General features: G+C 36.3%; 1 protein-coding gene across 6 annotated transcripts in view; it reads left to right on the forward strand.

The window, feature by feature from the left end:
* Window positions 1–19,254, forward strand: part of MIPOL1 (mirror-image polydactyly 1) — a 188,750-nt gene that overhangs the window by 79,868 nt on the left and 89,628 nt on the right. For all 6 annotated transcript variants that reach the window (XM_059849928.1, XM_059849929.1, XM_059849932.1 and 3 more), the window contains one exon: window positions 10,890–10,997. In XM_059849928.1, coding sequence (XP_059705911.1) covers window positions 10,890–10,997 — 108 coding nt within the window. The remainder of the gene's footprint in view (window positions 1–10,889; window positions 10,998–19,254) is intronic.

The following is a 19,254-nucleotide window of genomic DNA, read 5'->3' on the forward strand; positions in this document are numbered from 1 at the left end:
GAATCACTTGTTTCAGAGATAGTATTACAGATCCCAGCAATGTTAGGAAACAATATTTTTCACTAATTTTTTCCTGAAAGTGATCTGCTGTCTTGTATTCAGTATGGGAGTGAACACCAGGCCGCTCTGTGAGTTTAATTCTTGCATCTTTAAGACAAAGTTTTTCTTTCTTAGTCTACAAGCATTCTTTCAGCCTCATTGCTTGGTCTTCTGTTCACAATCAAAATGTTAGGGCTTCAACTGAATCTTAGTCTGAAAAACAAGTCTTGAAAGACTCACTGTGAGAAGGAGAGCATCCAGTGCCAGCCTTTTCATTCCACTTTTTAGTGCACATAAACAAACTATAAAAACTATCTAGAATACAGTTTGTGTATTTTCTGGTAACTAGCTATATTTGCTGTTACTTTCTCTGTATTGATGAGACAGAAAGTGTTTTCACAATATTTGAAGATTTGTAATTAGTTGCTTCATTTTCACCCTTATACTTAGTTAAAACACTGCCATTAATATTGCTTTCACATAGTTATGTCCTTCAGTATTCAAGTTTTCTAAAAATCTATGGAAAAAGAGCAAATACTACAGATTGGGATGATTTATTTGAAAAGTGCCTGTTGTCCCTGACTTACCTGCAGAAGTTTGTGTTTTCACCTACCTACTTGTTGTAATAATCTCTTTATTAGTTTGTAATACTCTCTAGTTTAAAGTAGCTTTTATTTCATGTTAAACGAGTTTTATGTGGACATATTATGCACCAGAAAATATTATAGAACTGCTCCTTAAGCAACTGATGGCTCAACTGAGAGTATGAAATTTACCAGGACAAACAGACATTATCTACCATAAGATACACCTGCAATAACATGCTTATAATATCAGGATAAAAAGATTTTAAAACTCTGCCATCTATACAGTGATCCATGATACTGTTTTCTTGAAAAATGTGATGATATTTAAAGATGGACCAGAAGTATTCCTGTCCTTTTGTGCAGTAAATGCCAACTTAATGTTTCAGCAATAGCCTTGTTTGCATATGGATTTTACAAAAATCCATTGCAGATTATTTGAAAACCAGCTCATTAGAATGACAGATTGCTTACCAAATTTTGTTTTCTTGTCAACTAATATTGGTTACATTCAATTAAACAAGGTTGTACTTTCTAAAAACATAATCTCTGTCTGCAGCTGAGTGCCTTGCCTATATCTGCAAATCAGATTCCTAATTTCTAGATCTAGTTGGAAGATTAGGCTGTGAATGTTTCTAAAATTTCTCCTTTTCATACAGCTTTCACATTTTCACTACCTCTGTTCTACTGTATACATTGTTTGAGTACCAACACTGCAGGTTGTGAAGTGAGGGTGAGGGAAAGTCTTTAAACAAAAGCAATTGTCTGCTTTCTGTCATGGTGTGTTGTCAGATGTTTGACAAGCTGTCTCTTGGCCACAGGCCATTTGGTTGTAATGGAGCTGACTATTCTTCTGAGGAGCCAGCAAAACATGTGGCCACATGAAGCAATAGCTCCATGTCATTTGGTCACATCAATAAAGCAAAGGTTTGGGTGTAGTAATCCCAATTCTGACATTATCTCGTTAGTTGATTAGGATTCTTAAACTTTCTATGCTAATTTGTCATCCCACAAAACAAGAAACTGCTATTTACTAATTTGATTTGAGTGTTGGAAAAAGTGATTAGTGTTTACAAAAAGTTACAACATAATTATTTATGAGTACAATTAAAGACGAATCATGTAATTAACAGTATATGTATGGTAAAAAGGTGAAGTAAAAATGTAGACAAAAAATGAAGTGGTATAGTGAAGTGAACCTTATTCAGGCCAGGACAAGAACTGAGAATTAGAGTGCACGTTATGGTGTGTATATTCTGCCATGCAAAAGAAGGGAACAAAGATGCTGCATTTGAAGGAGGGAGTAGCTAAGGAACTTGGAGAGGGAAGACTTATGTTTCCTCCTTTCAGCAATGAAGGAGGAGAAGTGAATTTCTTTTTTAAAGTTATTTGAAAATATAGTTTATGCCTTTCTGAAATTTGTGTTCCATCCATTAGTAACACATAATCTTTGACCAAAGCCACCTTGCAAATGAGTATGTGGGAGTTGCATTGATGTGGGAAATGCATGCTAAGACCATAAATAAAATAAGATTAGAATAATATTTTAATATTCAGAGGCTTTGACTTGACTCTTGGTGACCTTTCTTGCACTACTGCTTAGTCCTTAACCATGGTAGAAATTATTTCAGGTATTATTTCAGCAGGGTATTTAGGTCCTGGTTTTTGTGTAAGTGGTCTATTAATGCATGTTCTGCTTAAATGGCAGATTTATTCCAAAACCTCTTGGGTGTTGTATGATTTTATTCTTTAAATGTTTTAAAGATATTGAGGTTAATTACTCTGAATTATTTTCTATGCAGAAGTTTCTGCTCTGAAATCTTCTCTTCTATCAGTACGCTGGACTTACTAATGTTCATTGAAAGTAAAGCTGATCCCAGTCTAACTGTTTTTGTACTTGTAGAACTTTATTCAGTGATTTAGAATTTAGCTAATCAAGACTTTTTTATTTTTTGACATTACTTTTAAAAGATAATCTTGGCTCGTGAGTGCTCTTTTGCTCTTGTGATAAAATTTTAATTAGTGTTTTCCATTTCCTGAATTATTTGGGAGTATTGGTAGTTTCCCTTGCTTTTAAATATAACAATGACATGTGAATTATAATGTCATTGTACTGTGACAGTGTCTAGTCTTTCTAAAACTCTGCAGTGGGGCGTGAGCAGGCGTACTACTTGTGTACTACTCATCTGCTTACATGCTTAGTTTATACATTATTTATTAGACTTATAGGCATGAAATTAAAAAATTGAATTAATAATGTGACTTTGATGTAAAGCAGAAGTTGCTTATTTATATATGACAGGCAATTAGGAAAAAAACACTCTTAGTTTAGTTGAATGCATTTTTTCTGGCTTTCAGACCCGGTACAGCCTCATAAATAAATGTTTGACTCCAGGTTACTAGGTTTGTGTTTTGATTAGAGACACCTCAGAGGTGAGGTAAGTTTGTTAACTTATGTGCAGTGGACACAGGAAAATGTGAAGGTGACCCAGTTATGTGGCTTCAGCAGCTCCTGCTGCTGTTTCCTCCTGCAGATCAGGTGTCTGTCAGCAGCCCCTGTTAGCACAGGCGTGGTCATCCAGTGCACAGCCAGCGCAGGAACCGTGCCTGAATGACCTGTGAGTCACACACAGCTCAGGAACGCCACCTTTTCCTTTCTCTATTTCTTGCACATTTTTATAGTGAGTTTCATTGATTAGGAAGTCTTTGTGTGCTGAGCTCACTGAAAAGCAGATCAGGGTTGTTTTGATCTTTGAAATGTCATCATTGCAAGGAAGTAAGAATATGTAGAGAATGCAGTTGGGTGGGTATCAGTGCTGCTCAGTGCTGTGGAATCGCTGCACGTGTAAGGATGGTTCACATGAAGGGTGTCAACAGTTAAACTTCATGGTCTGAATTTTCTGAATTTCTTACTGTGCACCTACAGTTCCTTTAACTATTAAAACGAAAATAAATGAAAACTTGTTTTGCTGCATTTGAAGTGTTCAGAAATAGACAGGGAAAGGAATGGTAGGAGGAAACCTAGTCATGCTTACAGCGTATTATCTGCCTTAATGCTGCAGGTTGCAACTGGCTCATAGTGACAAAAAAACCAAAAATGTTTTATTTGTATTTTGATACATTTCTTTTTGTAGCTTTTTGAAGCAAGACACCATTGCACTGCTACCAAAAAAAAAAAAAAAAAAAGGCAGCATTTACATCTAAGTGTTTCTCTTACTAATAGAATATAACTTTTTAAAGATGTGTGTGTTTCTGAGGCCTAAACTCTACAAAAACACTTTTTTTTCTTGAAATTCCAGTAGTTCTAAGCTGCTGGGCATTGTATAAATAATCATTCAAACACATTTGTTGATGGTTTGCCAAAACTTTGAAGTGAAGTAATTTTTCTCAAAGTTAGAAAACTTTAATACAAAATTATAATTTAAAGGAAAATTTTTTCTAGTGATTATTATGTAGAAACTAATTTCTTTCTTTTTTTTTTTTTATTATTACTTTAGAAAAAAAGGATAAATTCTATTTATATAAGTGCTTCCAAACATCTGCAGTTCAAAGTACATAATTCACAGTGACACCAAAGGTTGGTTTGTGTTTTGACTGGATGGCTTTGGTATTATTTTTGTCTGCAAAGGAAAGAGTGTATAGCATCCAAGTGGTGCAAGATGTTTGCCTCTCCAGAAATTGTGATGAATTTGGGACAAGGGGCAGACTGTTAAAAAAAAAAATATTGAGGGGAGGGGGAAGAAGGGCAGTCAGAGTGAGAACACTTGTGTTCCATTTGGCATATTTGAGCTGGGAGCCAGTCTGAAATACAGATCATTATAAACAAAGTAAGAAAAGGTGAACAAAACAACTGACTAAGAGAAGAATCAGTTGAATTGGTTTTGTTTACTTCACAGGCAATGCTTATTTATTGCATTTAGGTTTCCACAGGTGAAGACTTAAAAATATAACGGGTGAAAACGTAGCTTTGTTTCTTCATCTTTTTCATGTTTGATATCTGGAATAATTATTTGTACTTCACTTGTTCACTGCAGTGAATATGTGTTAACTAATTTCAAAACACAGATGCACTTTATCACTTCAGGAAGTATTGTGCTGTGTAGTAGTAGGATCTCAGTGCCCCATAAACTTATCTTTCAGTGGTATTGATGCATTTTCCATCAATGTATGGTGTGTCACTTACTTTGCTCATGAACATTTTACTTAAAATGTGTAAAGGAAAAAAATGCATGTGGGAAAATAGTTCTGCCATTCAGATGGACTCTGACTTTCCCAGAATTTGGAGAACATAAGCCGTTTTCCGAAGTTATTCGATAGGAACTATGTTATTTTTGTTTTACAATGCTTCAGTAATTGAGAATTCCAGTTCAGCAAGGTCTTCATGCATAGAAGTCCACAGAATGTGGCAGAGTACTCTCAGTGTTTGAAGTGAAGGCACTGATATGCAATCAAGTCATTATACACTGGCTGACCCAGAGTGAGTGACTTAGTACTCACTTTTGATTTTTGTGTGACTTGAATAAAAATATGTTACCTTAAGTTTAATGACAGATTTAAGCTATTTGTGGGAGACTGTGGTTATGTATTTTTAACCTAGGGAGGCCTACATACGACTGACTAGTGCAATCAGATTGGACCAAAGATCCACCTGCCTCACCGGCCTGACCTCACTCAGGTCAGCACAAGAACAAGCACGTTACAATGCCTCCATCTAGGCACTGTGGCTTTTTTCAGCAAGCTCCTCAAGTGTACTCTTGTGAGTTTATGCCAGTGCTGATTTTCAAGTTTGTAAGCACTGCAAGTTTTGATAAGGACTTTAGGTGAACAAATGTATACTAATGAAATATTATATTTTCTATGTACTAATTGAATAAGACAATGAAATAATATTCAAAATTGAGGAAAGAACTTAGTGCAGAATTTTGCCTCATATTAGTATGTTTGTTTCATTAGACTTTGACCCCCATACCTTTAATAACAGAGACAAATCAATTCCTCTCCTTTTTCCCTAGCATATAAATGGCATAATGTGTTGACTTTTTTTTCACTAGCATATTGCCATAAGTTCAGGAGAGGTTAGTTTTTATTCCTTTTAATGAAAGGCAATGAAAAATATTATATGCCATACAGTAATATTAAAAGCAAATATAGATGTAATGGGATTAAATAGCCACCAGAACTGCATTTATGGTAAGGAAGTGTTATAGTTTTCTGTTATATTCATTTTTAGCTGTTGCTTCCTGAGCCAGATAGTGTCACAGTACCCTTTCCTGTGTCAAATCTGTGCTGAAATACAAAATGAGGAATTCATCTGACACTACCATCCTATTTCAATGAGATGAGAGCGAGGAACCCTGGTGTAGCAAAATTTGAAAATTTTGAAAGCACGTGATCAGCCTGATTGACCTAAGATGTGCAGAGTTAAACAGGCTTCTGCATGAAACCTCTGGGGATAGATGTTGTCTTCATACAAACCACACAGGAACCAAATGGGTGGGGACAGGAGGCCCTTCTGCTCAATGTTAATGCTTTGCTGTATTCCATCTCTGTCCCTATAACATTATTTCTCCAATGACTTGCAGGTTTTTCTTTACTTTTGTGTAGTGTCTGAACCTTTTACTTTGAGAACACCTCACTGAAGGATCATGTTAAATGATGATCAAAAAATAACTCATCAATCTGTGTAGATGTGGCAGGCACTGTAACACTATGTTAACATGTTACAGGTACAAGTTGAAGAAGAAAATGCTGAAAAGCTGACAGCATGTTAAAGATGATTTGTTTATACAAGTGCTAAAGTTATGTTTGATATGTTAATGCAACCTCATTTTCTAGTAAAGGCCAAACACTATTAAGTGGTTATTTGCATTGATTTTTCTATCTTCTGAAATACTTGATTCAAGGTAAAACATCTTTACTCCTTTTGTATAACTGGGGCTGAGGCTCTCTTTTAACAGTCGCCTTCTGGGTGGGCCTCATGGACTTTACTCAGTGGTATTCTCCTGGTCCATTTCTTGACCTCTCTATCAGTGTCCCTTTTAGCAGATGCTCCTTTTTCAATTTGTCTGGATTTTCCCTTTGGTGTTCCAACACTTCCACCGGGGGAGTCACTGAAAGGGGTCAGCACCCACTGCAGCTTGAACCAGTGACTCTCACAAACATCCTCATTCTGCTGAATCACGTTACCTGGTGTGCATTAGAAAAGATTCAACAGTAGCCTAATCATTTACATTTTAAGATGGGGAGGAAGGATACGTTTACTTGCTGTCTACCCTTGTTTTCCTGGCTGAATAACTTCTTATCCTTTTGGAAGTTACCTGCTTTGCTTTTCATTTTGTCTTAGCTGCTTGTGATATATCCTATGCTGGTACAGAGGTATTTGTTTCAAAAGACTGCATGTATTTAAATGAGTTGCGTGGTGGAAATACAGTGGAAGAGAAGATTGAGAACCTGTTGCTGGGAATGGATGATGTTGTACTGACAACTGTCAGCTGGGCAGTCAGTGATGGTTGCTCAAGGAACACTTGAAGTAGGCTTAATGAGGTTCATTGTCTGTTAAGTACATTATCACCTTGATTCAGGCTAGCTAAGGAGACTTTTTGGGGGGAATACCTTCAGAGAGGAGAACAGATGTGTGGTTTTGAAAGAAGAGAGGAAACCTTTGTCAGGATTGATTTTGAGGGTGGGTTTTATTGTACCTTCAATTGCCTATATTGCCTCTCCGGCTACAGAACTGTGAATGCACACAGTAGACCACACAGTAAAGTTAATTGTCAGTGAGTTGTTTGTGTGATTCCTGTATAAAATTATGTTCCCATTTCTGAGGCTTTAATATCCTTTACTTGGCAAGGTCATCAGTATCATCAGTGTCTTTACTCAGCAAGGTCATCTGATCAAGACAGTTTCTCATTGACATGTGTCCACACTGCTCCCACAGTCCTTGATGTTCTCAAAGTATCTGAGGTAGAGAAGCAGTTTTCTCAATTGACAGCCCATGTTTCATAACACATTGAACTCATATGAGTTTGCATTTCGGGGCACAATTAAACCTCAGATCTGATGTTTAGGTAACCTGTGTTGCACAAAATATATTGTCTGTTTGAAGTTTTCCCAAGTGTGTTTTCACAAGTTTGAGATAACAGACTTTAGACATAGTATCTCAAATTAAACACTTCCTTTAGCTTTCAGCTTTCTTAAAAGGATACATTTCCTTTTTGTCAGTACCAAGTTGGATGATGTCTTCTCTTCACTGTGCTTCAAAAAGTATTTTTATATATGTTTTTAGAAGGAAATTCAGTTTCTTACTTGCAGCTGTTGGCATTTTAGAGGCTGGAGTGAACCAATAAAAACACATGATCTTTTAAAGAACATCTATTTTTACTGGACCTTGCTAACAACTAGTGACACAGAATTCAAAAAATGTTGGCTGAAATGAATAAAAGGGCTGCATTGTTTTAAATTCTATTTTTAAAACTTTTCTTTGCAGCAAGGTTGCACTAAAATTTCACATGCTTCTACTCTTATGAAAAGGAGTGCTTTCCTTTAGAATGCTGATTTAATATTTTCAAAGTAGCTCAGGTATCAAAGTTGTAAAGTATAAAATTTTATTGAGACATACACAGTGTTGCTGTTTAAGACTATTATTATAATGCTTTCACAAAGAGTGTAATTGAAGATTTTACTTCCTAGACAGCCAAGAATAAATCAGAATATCCTCTGTTAATGCATTGTTTCCAACATAGTAAAACACTTAGGTGCAAAGGTCAAATTAGATCACCATTTCTTTCAATGATGTCCCAAATTGAATTCAAGCAGTATACTTGTTGAAAATGCCCTGGGGGCTTTTTTCAGGTATCAACACTCTCAGTAGAAGTGAAATGAAAGAGAAAATGTTCCCAAGTTTGATGTAAATGTAATCATATCAAGGTTGACTTGATAGGGAGGTTTATCCATTTTATGCTACCTGTGTTGCATCTTTACTGTACTTTACTAGTTGTGTGTTCTGCAAGATCCTTGAGTCCCACTGCTGCTCTTTATTTCAGTGTCCTGTCTTCACAGGAGTGGAGAGCAGAATTAAGATTGCACCCATGCTCTCAGTGGTACAATCTGCTCTGTACACCGAAATATTTTCTCATGTAGTCCTGTAGCTAGGTTTTGCTCTTAGCATACTTCACATGCCTTTTGGAATCAAGAGAATAACATGATTATAAATTCAGGTTTTAAAGGTAAATTGAGATTTCATTATTTTAAATCATATTTACTCTATGTAAACTTGTGTTGTTGTCAAATTGTGTGTTCCAAAACACTGTTTTGAAGAAGAATATTGGCAAAGCAAAAAAGTGAGTGTTTTGGTGATCATACATGATGTAATGTATAGTGCCTGCAATGGTAGATTGATTTTTTTTTAATGGTGTCTAGATCACATAAGCCAAGGAAAAAAATGTTGCTGGAGAAAAAAGCTCCGTAATCTGTGTTTAGTTCTTCAGTAGTCAAACAGACAGTTTTCATGTGTGGAAAAAGTTACATCTGGGATTCTGTGATTTGTGATTTTGTGTGTGTGTGTGATAAACACAGACGTTAAATAGCTTGAGTATGTGAAAATTCTTACAATCAAATGTATCTTAATATTTTTTCTGTATTACCCTATCTGTGGGAAAATGTATTTTTTCTTGCAATAAAAATGAAACTTAAGAACATTAAGAACATTAAGCAGGTTTACAACACACATTGAGAGAATATACTAGGCCAGAAAAATTCACTGCCTTTAAAACACATAATCCTATTAGAAATAAACTCAGATTTCTAACAGAAGTAATGACATATAACAGATATGTGAATGAAATTTTTAATAGTAATTTTGGGCTACTACAAATGATTAAAATTTATTCAAATAGAGGATTGGATCATTCTGGTTTATATATTATACTGGATACCTGATGAGCAGTATATTTTTAGGTCTTATTTTGTGTTTAAGAATTGTATGTGTTGGCATGTCTTTAAATTTCTGTCTCAAGATCCTGTAGCATTTGTTATTTTACTTAGCCCTCATTTGTAATTTTTTCACTTCTGAAGCCTTCTGTTTCACAGTTTTTCTTTCTTTAGAGTTTACATGAGCTAGGCTTCATTGTCCCATATACTGAATTGCTCAGGAATAGGGTGCATCTATATGATGGGAAGCTCAGTGCTGTGTTGTCCACAGTCACTAAGACACCAAAAGAGACTGACATTTCCAGTTCTTTTGAGACAGCAGTGCTTACATGGGCATTATAGCACAATTCTTATTCTTTTTATTTGCTAGTGTTTTCATAAAGTATGTATTAAAATATTTTTTATCAATTAATTGTCTTTCGTTCCTACAGTCTACTAGCTGTGGGCTTTGGTGATCATATTCAAACTACTGGCTTGTAATGCACTTTTGTAAAATGCTTCTCCGGGTACTTTTCCCTAGTTCTAACAGTTATTCCCATATGTCTTCTTGATACTTTGTCGGCATTGTTTTCTTTTTCTTTTTTTCTTTTTCTTTTTTCTTTTTTTTTTTTTTAGAACAGGTTTTTTTTAATAAGGCAAAGAACTGTCTGCAGGCAACTAATTGCTCTTTCAAACCAAGGAACTGGGCAAGACCTTCTATAGTTAATGTAAAAAAGAGCAAAATATAGTTTGGTTTTAACTTGCAGATTTTTAATCGTTAAAATAAATTCTCAGCAGACAGCAGTAAGTCTACATGTGCAGGCACACAGTAGCAAGTGCTAATTTTCTCATTTTTTGTCATTAAGTTTAAATATTTAAAGAAAAAAATTTTGGAGAATTAGCGTAACCTCTTTGTATGAAAAATACAAATCTAAAAATTTCATCTATATTTGCTAATAAAAGGCTGGATCCTTGATTTGGGTGGAGGGTCTTTCATTTGCTTGCATTTCAAAAATAATGAATTCTTTCCTTTATATCTACTTACTTAATACATAAAAGCCAAAATCTAGCCATATATTGGCATAACTAGGAGCAGAAGTTTAACCCAAATTCAACCCTGATAAATATCTTATTAGATACATAGTGATTTTGGCATACTTTTGGACCAGGAAGAAACTGAATAATGATATACATTTTAAAAATGTAGCTTTAGTACTGTCTGGGATTGTAACTTGCTTTTGTCTGATGCTTTCACTACTGCAGAAATGGTGGTGGGGTTATTTACGGTAAGTCTTTTGGCTTGTTGAAAAAAAATATGCCCACACTCCTCTCCTTAATGGGATTCTTTCCTCGTTGCAGTGCAAACGGCTGGAGCAGGAGCTTCATCATCTGAAAGAGCAGAACCAGACTTCAGCAAACAACACGAGACATATGACTGCTGAAAACAATCAAGAACGTGCTCTGAAGGTAAATCTCCATTTCTTCTTGCAGGCAAATTAAGGTTGTAAGCCCCTGGTGCCAGCTTTCTGGGCTGCATATATCAGTTGTGTACATTTCGGCAGAAGTGAGCTATGGTGTTTGCCAACAACTGCTTCTTTAAACACAGATACAGCACCCTTCTGTTATGGTTTTATTTTATTTTGCGTTTGAAAGCAACAAGAAAAAAAATAACATGTCCTCCAAATTACTGGGCTGGTAATTAGCACCAAATTCTTGAGATCTGTCCTTGCAATATTACATTGTATAAGGTGAAGAAAACTGCAATTATTTGCCTCGTGGTACCTTTGCAAAACTAATATTTTAAAGCATGGCTGTTTGATCTGCTCCCAGCAGTGTGTGCTATATTAATAACATTGTTGACCGATACTACTAGTGACCACATAGTTGATACTACTATTTGCAAAAGGGTAGCTACTTGGAATTGGGAGGAGGAATAATAAGTCTTGTCAATAAGAATAAAAATGAGCAGAGAGGCGGGAGAGGGTCAGAGAAAGGACAGTGTAAAGTGACAGGTTATTGCTGCTTTGAGAAAGGGAAATTGTAATGTCAGTGGAATTGATAGCTACATACCCTGCAATCTCACAGCTAGCCAGGATAAGAGACTATGCCAGGTAAGATGTGCAAGCATTGTGCACACCTCTTCAGCCACTTTATTCTTAAAATCTCTTTTATTGGTAGTGGAGATACCATACAAATACAGAAGTTATTCTGCTTATACTGTGTTGTCATTTTAAAACTGTTTGATTTAGACAGTAAATCCAAAGGTATCTCACTTACAGATAGATTTTCCTCTGCCTTCTTTTTTCCGCTTTTTTTTCATTTATTTGGGAAACATCATTATAGTTGCAACAACTTGACCAAAGCAAAGTATAAGGTAAATCCTTGTGTAGCTTGACATTTCTCAGTAAGAAAAACAGTAAGTATTATAATAATAAATTGAGAGAGGCTGTGTGCCACACAAATGGGATATAGTCCATGGGTTTATAATTGCCATCAAAATCTACGGTGAATATTACAAAATCAGGTGTGCAATACTGAAAGCAGATGACTAGAAATGGATATCATAAGCATTTGGGGGCTGTTTCTGACTGCAATAACAGCATTATTTTAAATCTGGTGTCACTAAAAGTGCTTGCCAAGCATGCTACTTATTGAACATTGTATTGTTTTTCATTAATTGCAAGCTGACTTGTTTTTTCTGTGTCATTGAAAATATTGTGCAGAGAGCCTTTCCACTAGGAAAAAAGTTTTATTTAAGCTACGCTTTTTGCATTTAATATTGTCTGACATAACGCTTACAGAATAATTATATTTTCAGAGCAAGAAGTGATTTGATAGTTCAGAGCATTACTAGGATTTCATTCTAAGCCTGATATTGCTCTCCTAGCACCTAATCTTTAAAGAATTTCATTTCTGACTGTCACAGGAATTTTTTTATTTTTCAAAGTTAAAGGTTAATTGATCATAGTCTCTTAGAGATGAGAGTCTGGGGAGGAAAAAAGACCACTTTTCAATTTTTTTAAAGTAGAACTTTTTGAATATTGTAGCTCCGTAGAGTTTGTCTCAGTTCAAATTACTGTTGCCTACAGTGAGGACAGGTCCTTTGGAATATTTTTAAAAGGCCAGGTTGTATTCTTGACCTCGAAAACTTTAAAATACCCCAATGAAAAATTGGCAATGATTGTTAGCTTTGATATACAGCACGTGAGCATGCATCCTGACCTCATGTAAATGAAAAGCTTATCACCCACTTTTAGTGTAACCACAGCCTGGAAAACTGATGTCCAGTAAGGATGGAAGTCAGGTCAGTGACTCGCTTAGGACTGGGTTTGGTCAGGGCTCTGGGGCTGGCTGCAAATGCCTGGGGTGCTCCTGCTGCTCTCAGCAGCACAGCTCCCACAGAAAGAAATAGCCAGCCAGAGCCCTGTGATGGATCACACACCTCCCCTGTGAAACCCTCGTGTTCTTGGCTGTCACCTTCTGCCTCTTGCGTGCGCTCAGTAGCTCTTGCAAGGCTGCACACAGAGTGCAGGTGCAGACCTAAGCATCCCGTCCTGTCCCTTCTCCACTGCAGAGCACCTTCTGGACATTTGTCCATTTTCAGAGAAATGGGACATGTCATTTGTCTCTGTGGTACAGGATAAATATCAACTCAGCTTTTATTGTCACCATAATCCAAGGAATTTCTTTTATTTTAACCACCTCCACATGCAAACTGGGGAACTGTGCTATGTATAATTAACCAGTCCAGCAGAAAAAAATCCAGGTATTTCTTCTGGGTCTGTCCAGGACAGTTTGTGTCGAGGAAGTTTTTTTTAAAAAGAACTGTAATTTTCCTTATTCTCTTGAACCTAATTAACATTGAGGCAATCTGTTGATTCAGTTTGGCAAAAGATGTATCCTCTGGATGAGGAGTTTGATCTGCTTTGGATTTTCTTAAGGGAGTAACAGAAGTGTAAACGTCAGTTGTGGTGCAGGGATATTTGCAGTCTTAGCTGGATAAAAAGAAGGTAATCAGGATCAGCTAGACTAGGGATGGTGTGAAAGTTTGTGATAAAAGATGAGATCCTTACCTCTATGGGACCCTGAAATATGCTTAAGAACAAAACCCAATGGCTATTGTTTCTTTTTTACTTTTTAAAATCATCTCACAGTAGTGAGTTGCTTGGAAGGAAAACAATGTAAAACCAATACACAAGGAATCAATTGCAGTCCACTGATGTAGGGTCTATTAGGTAAAATCATCTGCAAGCTTTCAGTTTTATTTTTCAGTATATCAGCTCATAGAGCATTGCCACCCTTCTTTGAGACAGTAGCCATCCATAGTCAGGAGTGAGGCAAAGAGGCTGGGAGACACATTATAACTGTGGGAGATGTCTGGTGGCAGTGATTTGGCTAGGTTTGGGATCTGGAAATCACAAGGATGATGAAATCACTCTTTTGCAGATTTTGTTTTTTACACATTTAGATTCCATGTCACACCTGGGGATAATGTGACAAATAAAACATATGACACTCAAGGCATGCAGTGCACATTGTAACATGCCACTTCATCTCACTGTGCCATATAACATCTGCACATCTTGGTAAGATAGCTATTCTTAACTAGCCTCTGTGTACATGTTAGTAATATGTGATTTAAAATTTCATGTTTAATGAATTTATTGCCTAGAAAATTCTTTATAGTATTGTGGGCCATTCAGCCCCGCAGTACCAAACTGGCACCCCTACTTTTTGTAATATTCTTATTGGTCATAGGGGAGTGTATTAATTGACTGAAAAGGCCAATTTCAAATCTTCCCTCCAGGCAATGCCCACAGCTGCACAGAGGTCAGGCAGAGAAGCATGTGGGCCCCTATTTCCATAGTTAAAGTAAAATAATCCTCTTCTTTGTGAAACCATTTTTTAAAATCTCTTATTATATTTCACATTGAATTATAGCTAAATCTTTTAGGGATAATTGCTTCCTAAGGGTCTATACATTTGCACTCTTAGTACATTTTCATAAAATAAGATCTGAGAGTGCTTTGCAGTTCTAATGTGTCAAGGTCTATATGTGAGATTATTCATTTCTGCTTGGCCTTCATAATTAACATTTGGTCTCTACTGATTCTGATAAATGTATTCCCATAATACACAGAAACAACTGATTCAATTAAACATAGAAAAGTGGAAGAATTGCTGCTTCTTCATAATTTTTCAATAGTCATTCATTTTACTGTTATTAGCTTTGTGGTGTGTAATTTTCAAATTCAGATGTTTTACTAATGCATTTTTTCTAAAGAAAAATAAAAATTTTGCCAGTGTACATGTCTTCTTTACTGAGTTGAAGGAGAATAAGAAATAAGTCTTGTGAAACCAATTGCAATGTAAAATTTCATTTAAAATGTTTAACTGGATTTGACTGGAATAGAGAGAGGAAACTTTATTTTTTTCCACAGGCCTTCTATATTTTGTAATTTCTAATAAGGTACTATATTCTTCTCAAACCAGCTATTAATTTACTTTAAATAGCAGAAGAACTTACTAGTTTTATCTTCAAGGCAAAGTTTTGAGAAGAAGAGGACTATTTTATGGTGATATACAAATCAGGTGACCTTTACCCACTAAATGAGGTTACTCCGCCAGTTATGATGTCATGAGAACTTGTAAGGGTTATTAATCTTCTTCAGGCTGGTTTAGATGATACATCTTTTGTTATTATTGTCTTTTTTTTTTTTTTAATGTCTGCCTTTTTTTTTAGTTGTGATTTTTGTAGAATTTATCCTATATGCTTTCATAGTTTTATTAAGAATATAAAAGAGTTAGAGCCAAGAAAGTGACCTGAAGGAGCCATCAGAAGTTTGTCTACTCTGGTGTTGTAAAGCAACTGTACCCGATGTCATGTGCTTTCTGCTGACATGAGGGAATCAGGTCAAGGGCAGGAAATCTCACTGCATAGCAGTTTGGTAGTTGTTCCAGTGATGATGCCTGTGGAGAAGCCACTTTAGAATACTTAATTTAAGTATTCCTTGGTGCCTTTCATAAATTTGATTAAGTTCTTTTTTATTTCCAGAATTTCCCAGATTCTTAGAGTAGAAACCATTTATCCATACCTACTTGACAACATCAACCACAGAAAAAAGTTCAGATGACTGGTCAACCTGTCATTCATGAAGGGCATCATCACAAGAGATTCTGAGTTATAAGAACTTTAAAAAATTTTCAAAAGCTTTAACATGAAGTATAAAATGTTTGCTACTCTTGAAAAGCACATGCTATTCATGCTATTGAGGCATGCAATATTAACTATGGAAAAAATGTCCTTCTTTCAGATGATGTGGCCTTTATTTGTGAAAACTAATTCTAACTGGTTTTAGCTTTGGTGCTTCAGAGCTGAAGTTTCATAAGTTTAATAAGTTTAGAGCTGGTTTATGGCTACAGAGCCTCTGAATTCTACAGAGACACATGCTTTTGAAACATAATCCAGGGAAACTTGTCTGAATCAGTGATGGGAAACCAAGGGATTTCAATCTCTTGTATTCAAATTCCAGTTCAACATACATTTTTTACTTTTTAATAGTTATTAATTTCATCCTTTCATAATAGTTTTACATGGGGCAGCGGAGATAATATTGATTCATTGGACAGCTGGAATGTGAGTTTGGGATGTGTCAAGGCTCAGCCACATCCAGAGCACCCCTGTGCCACCTTGAGCTCTTGCGGCTGTTGCGCTGCACTTTCTGCAGTGCTGTGGGACTGATGGAGAACAGCTGCTGGTTTGCCTGTATGCTGTAGCTAACACATGAATAGCTGTGTTGTCCACTGGTGAGATGGGTGTTACACCCTTCTTCAGCTCCTAGCTACAAAGTAACTGGACACTGCAAAGACTTTAAAACTTGCTTTTGATCCAGTTGTCAGTATGGTGTTATTGTTTGGTACAGGTTGCTTTCTATTTAGAGTGGTTGGTTTTTAGGTTTTTTTCAATCAATCACCACAGAAATATTCATATGTTGGCCAATCTACCCTTTTCTCACACATTTTTTTATGAATTCCTCTGGCCAATGTTCATTGTTCCGTCTGTAGCTAAAAAAATAGCAACCTGTGAAAGCTCAGCTCAAGAGCTCACTCTGTGGAGTTAACCCAAAAGCAATTTCATCCTGATGTCATGTGATGCTACCTAGGAAAAAAGGACTGCTGTTACATTTGCAAATGATTTTATAGGTGTGTTTGAAGATACAATGCCAGCTTCATAGTGGAAATGGAAGGGGTGAAGTAGATAGCAAGATAGATCTGTCTCAGTGAGAGGGGATATACTGTGCCCTTGTATTTCCTTATGGTCTGTATCTGTTTTTCTGAAACTAAAGGAACATTTCAGGACCAATGGGAGTAGTTAACAGGCTTCTTGGAGGTTAGCTCCAGCAAATAATATGTTGTTAAAGCTAATCCTGAAAGGTTCTTCATGCTAGTCTTCCAATAACTTACATGGGGATAAAATACTACAGGATTTGTCAAAGTAAGCAGCAATTTCTAACTTTGTGCAAGAGCTGTTTCAGTAGCTTGGTTTCTTCTTCTAAGAATGATTCCTCTTACTCAGCTTTCAGAAGAGTTGTTCAGGTTGTAGAAAGCCATAATGAATTCCTTTCTCTCATCAGTACCTAACCTAACACAGGATGTGCCCTCATTTAAATGCCTCAGCAATGTGAGAGAAAAATTTCCTACCCTGTCAATAAAACTTGTTATAAAGCACATGAGATCCCTATTAATTTTTAGAGTGGATGTTTAATGAAGTTTTAATGATTAAATTGCTTTTAATTGCATAGTGGAGGTGAAAATAAAAGACTGGTAGAACTTGGAGCATGCTGCTGACAACCTGAATGTGAATAAGAATGCGCAAACATTTTTCTTCCGTTGCTGCTTCCTAGACTCTTTATCAGACAGGGTAGACACAGTTGCAATCTTAATTGCGCTGAACAGAGCCTTTGCTTTTGCTGCACCCAGAAACACTTAATCACAAGGTCTTAAAGTATGTCACTGAGGTTAGACATAAGTCTGTTCAGCTCTTATCCATGCTAGAAGAATGATTAGTCACTTCATGACTTGGTGTTATTAAATAACACCATACACCTCAGAGGATATCAGTGTGAGCTGTACCATAAATGAACACTAAAATGAGGCCATAGAAACTCCTGCAGAAGTCATTCTGTCCATGCTCCACTTCCATTATAATTTTCTGTGTTAATTTCTCTTTAAGTTGCAGTGTCTCCAAAAGCTGACAGTTAGCCCACCAAGTTAACTGTATTTCTGGAGAGGGAGAAAATAACTCATAAAATCCTGCAGTGACCAATGTTCTCCCTCAAGCCCAGTGGAAAAAATGTGAGCACTTGTTGACTGGTCTTTAAAGCAGTCATTTGAAGTTTCCTTGGACCCAATTGTTCTTTTGAGCCAAATTTCATTATTCAAGACTGGAGATTCTCAAGGGATGCCTCAAAGCGTTTCTCCTTCTGCTGTCATATATTTTAGGAGTGTAACAGTTTGCTTATGTGTATCCCTTATAGGCAGGAAGTAATTTATTTAGTGTATGAATTTGACCATGAATCAGAAATCTTATCTAGTAGTATCACAATCAGTGACCAGTTTTATTAATTGGTTTTTTTAGGCCATCAAGCCTAACTGGTAGGCTTTATTTAGTTATGTAGGTTGACAGAAAGTTGTTCACAAATACAGTAGCATTCTTAGTCTCCTCACATCTGGTAGCTAATTTTTTAGCACTGATAGACAATTGTATTCCTTGACCAAAAATATCTTGTGTAGGAACTTAAAGTTAGAATAATTGCTTAAATTTGCCATAAGCAAATAATAATAATAATATTTTTCCCTGATGAAAAACATGGGAATAAAATTATGAGACATTTGCCCTTCACTGGGAGTGAAGTTGCCCAGAAACCCAGACTTTCAGTATTCGATAAATATGGTTTATATGTCTACTGGGAGTTGAAAAGAAATTATGTTTGGTAACATTGGTTCTTCCATGATTTTCAGCTTCTGATGACATTAAGTGGTTGTGTGGATAGATAACAGGGGCATTTGTACAGCTCTTGGTTCACTAAATCATTGATGCAGGCCAGAATTTTGAAAGCATTCAAACCTTGGGTTGTTTTCAAATAGAAGGGTTCTTCCAAGTTCTTGTCTTCACTTCCTTGGTTGCACTGGCCATGCTACCTTCCTGTGCCTTTGAGGCTGTCCTTTCACTGACCCCACATCTGGCATCTCAGCCCGGTGTGTACAGCGTCCTCTGCACAGCAGATACTCAGGATTTCTTGGACTCTGTTCAAATAAAAGACCAAACACTGGTGTTTCTTATGTACTGTGATCTCAAGTCTTTCATTTCAAAGCAAAGCAATATTTGGATAGGAGTGAACAATAGTTGTCCATCCCGGGAAGAGCTGAATCTGTATAATTAATAATGCTTGTCTAGAGCACTGTAGCTCTTTAGCATGCACCATATTGCTGTAAAAAGCTGCCCAGGAATGGCACTGAGTGCATCTTGGTAGAATGAGCAAGCAGTGTCTTGGCTCAAAAGGTTTGTTCACCTTGCCTGAGGAGTGTAAGTCTTTCTTCTCTCCTGTTAATAGATGCTGAACATCTTTTAACTACAGCAGGTATGTTTACTGAACTTTGATTGAGTTCTAACCATTAAGGAATTCATTACTCATTCACACTTGGTGTTTGATGCCAGCTTTCA

Source organism: Haemorhous mexicanus, chromosome 6, assembly GCF_027477595.1.
Source record: "Haemorhous mexicanus isolate bHaeMex1 chromosome 6, bHaeMex1.pri, whole genome shotgun sequence".
In the NCBI taxonomy this organism is placed as follows: domain Eukaryota; kingdom Metazoa; phylum Chordata; class Aves; order Passeriformes; family Fringillidae; genus Haemorhous; species Haemorhous mexicanus.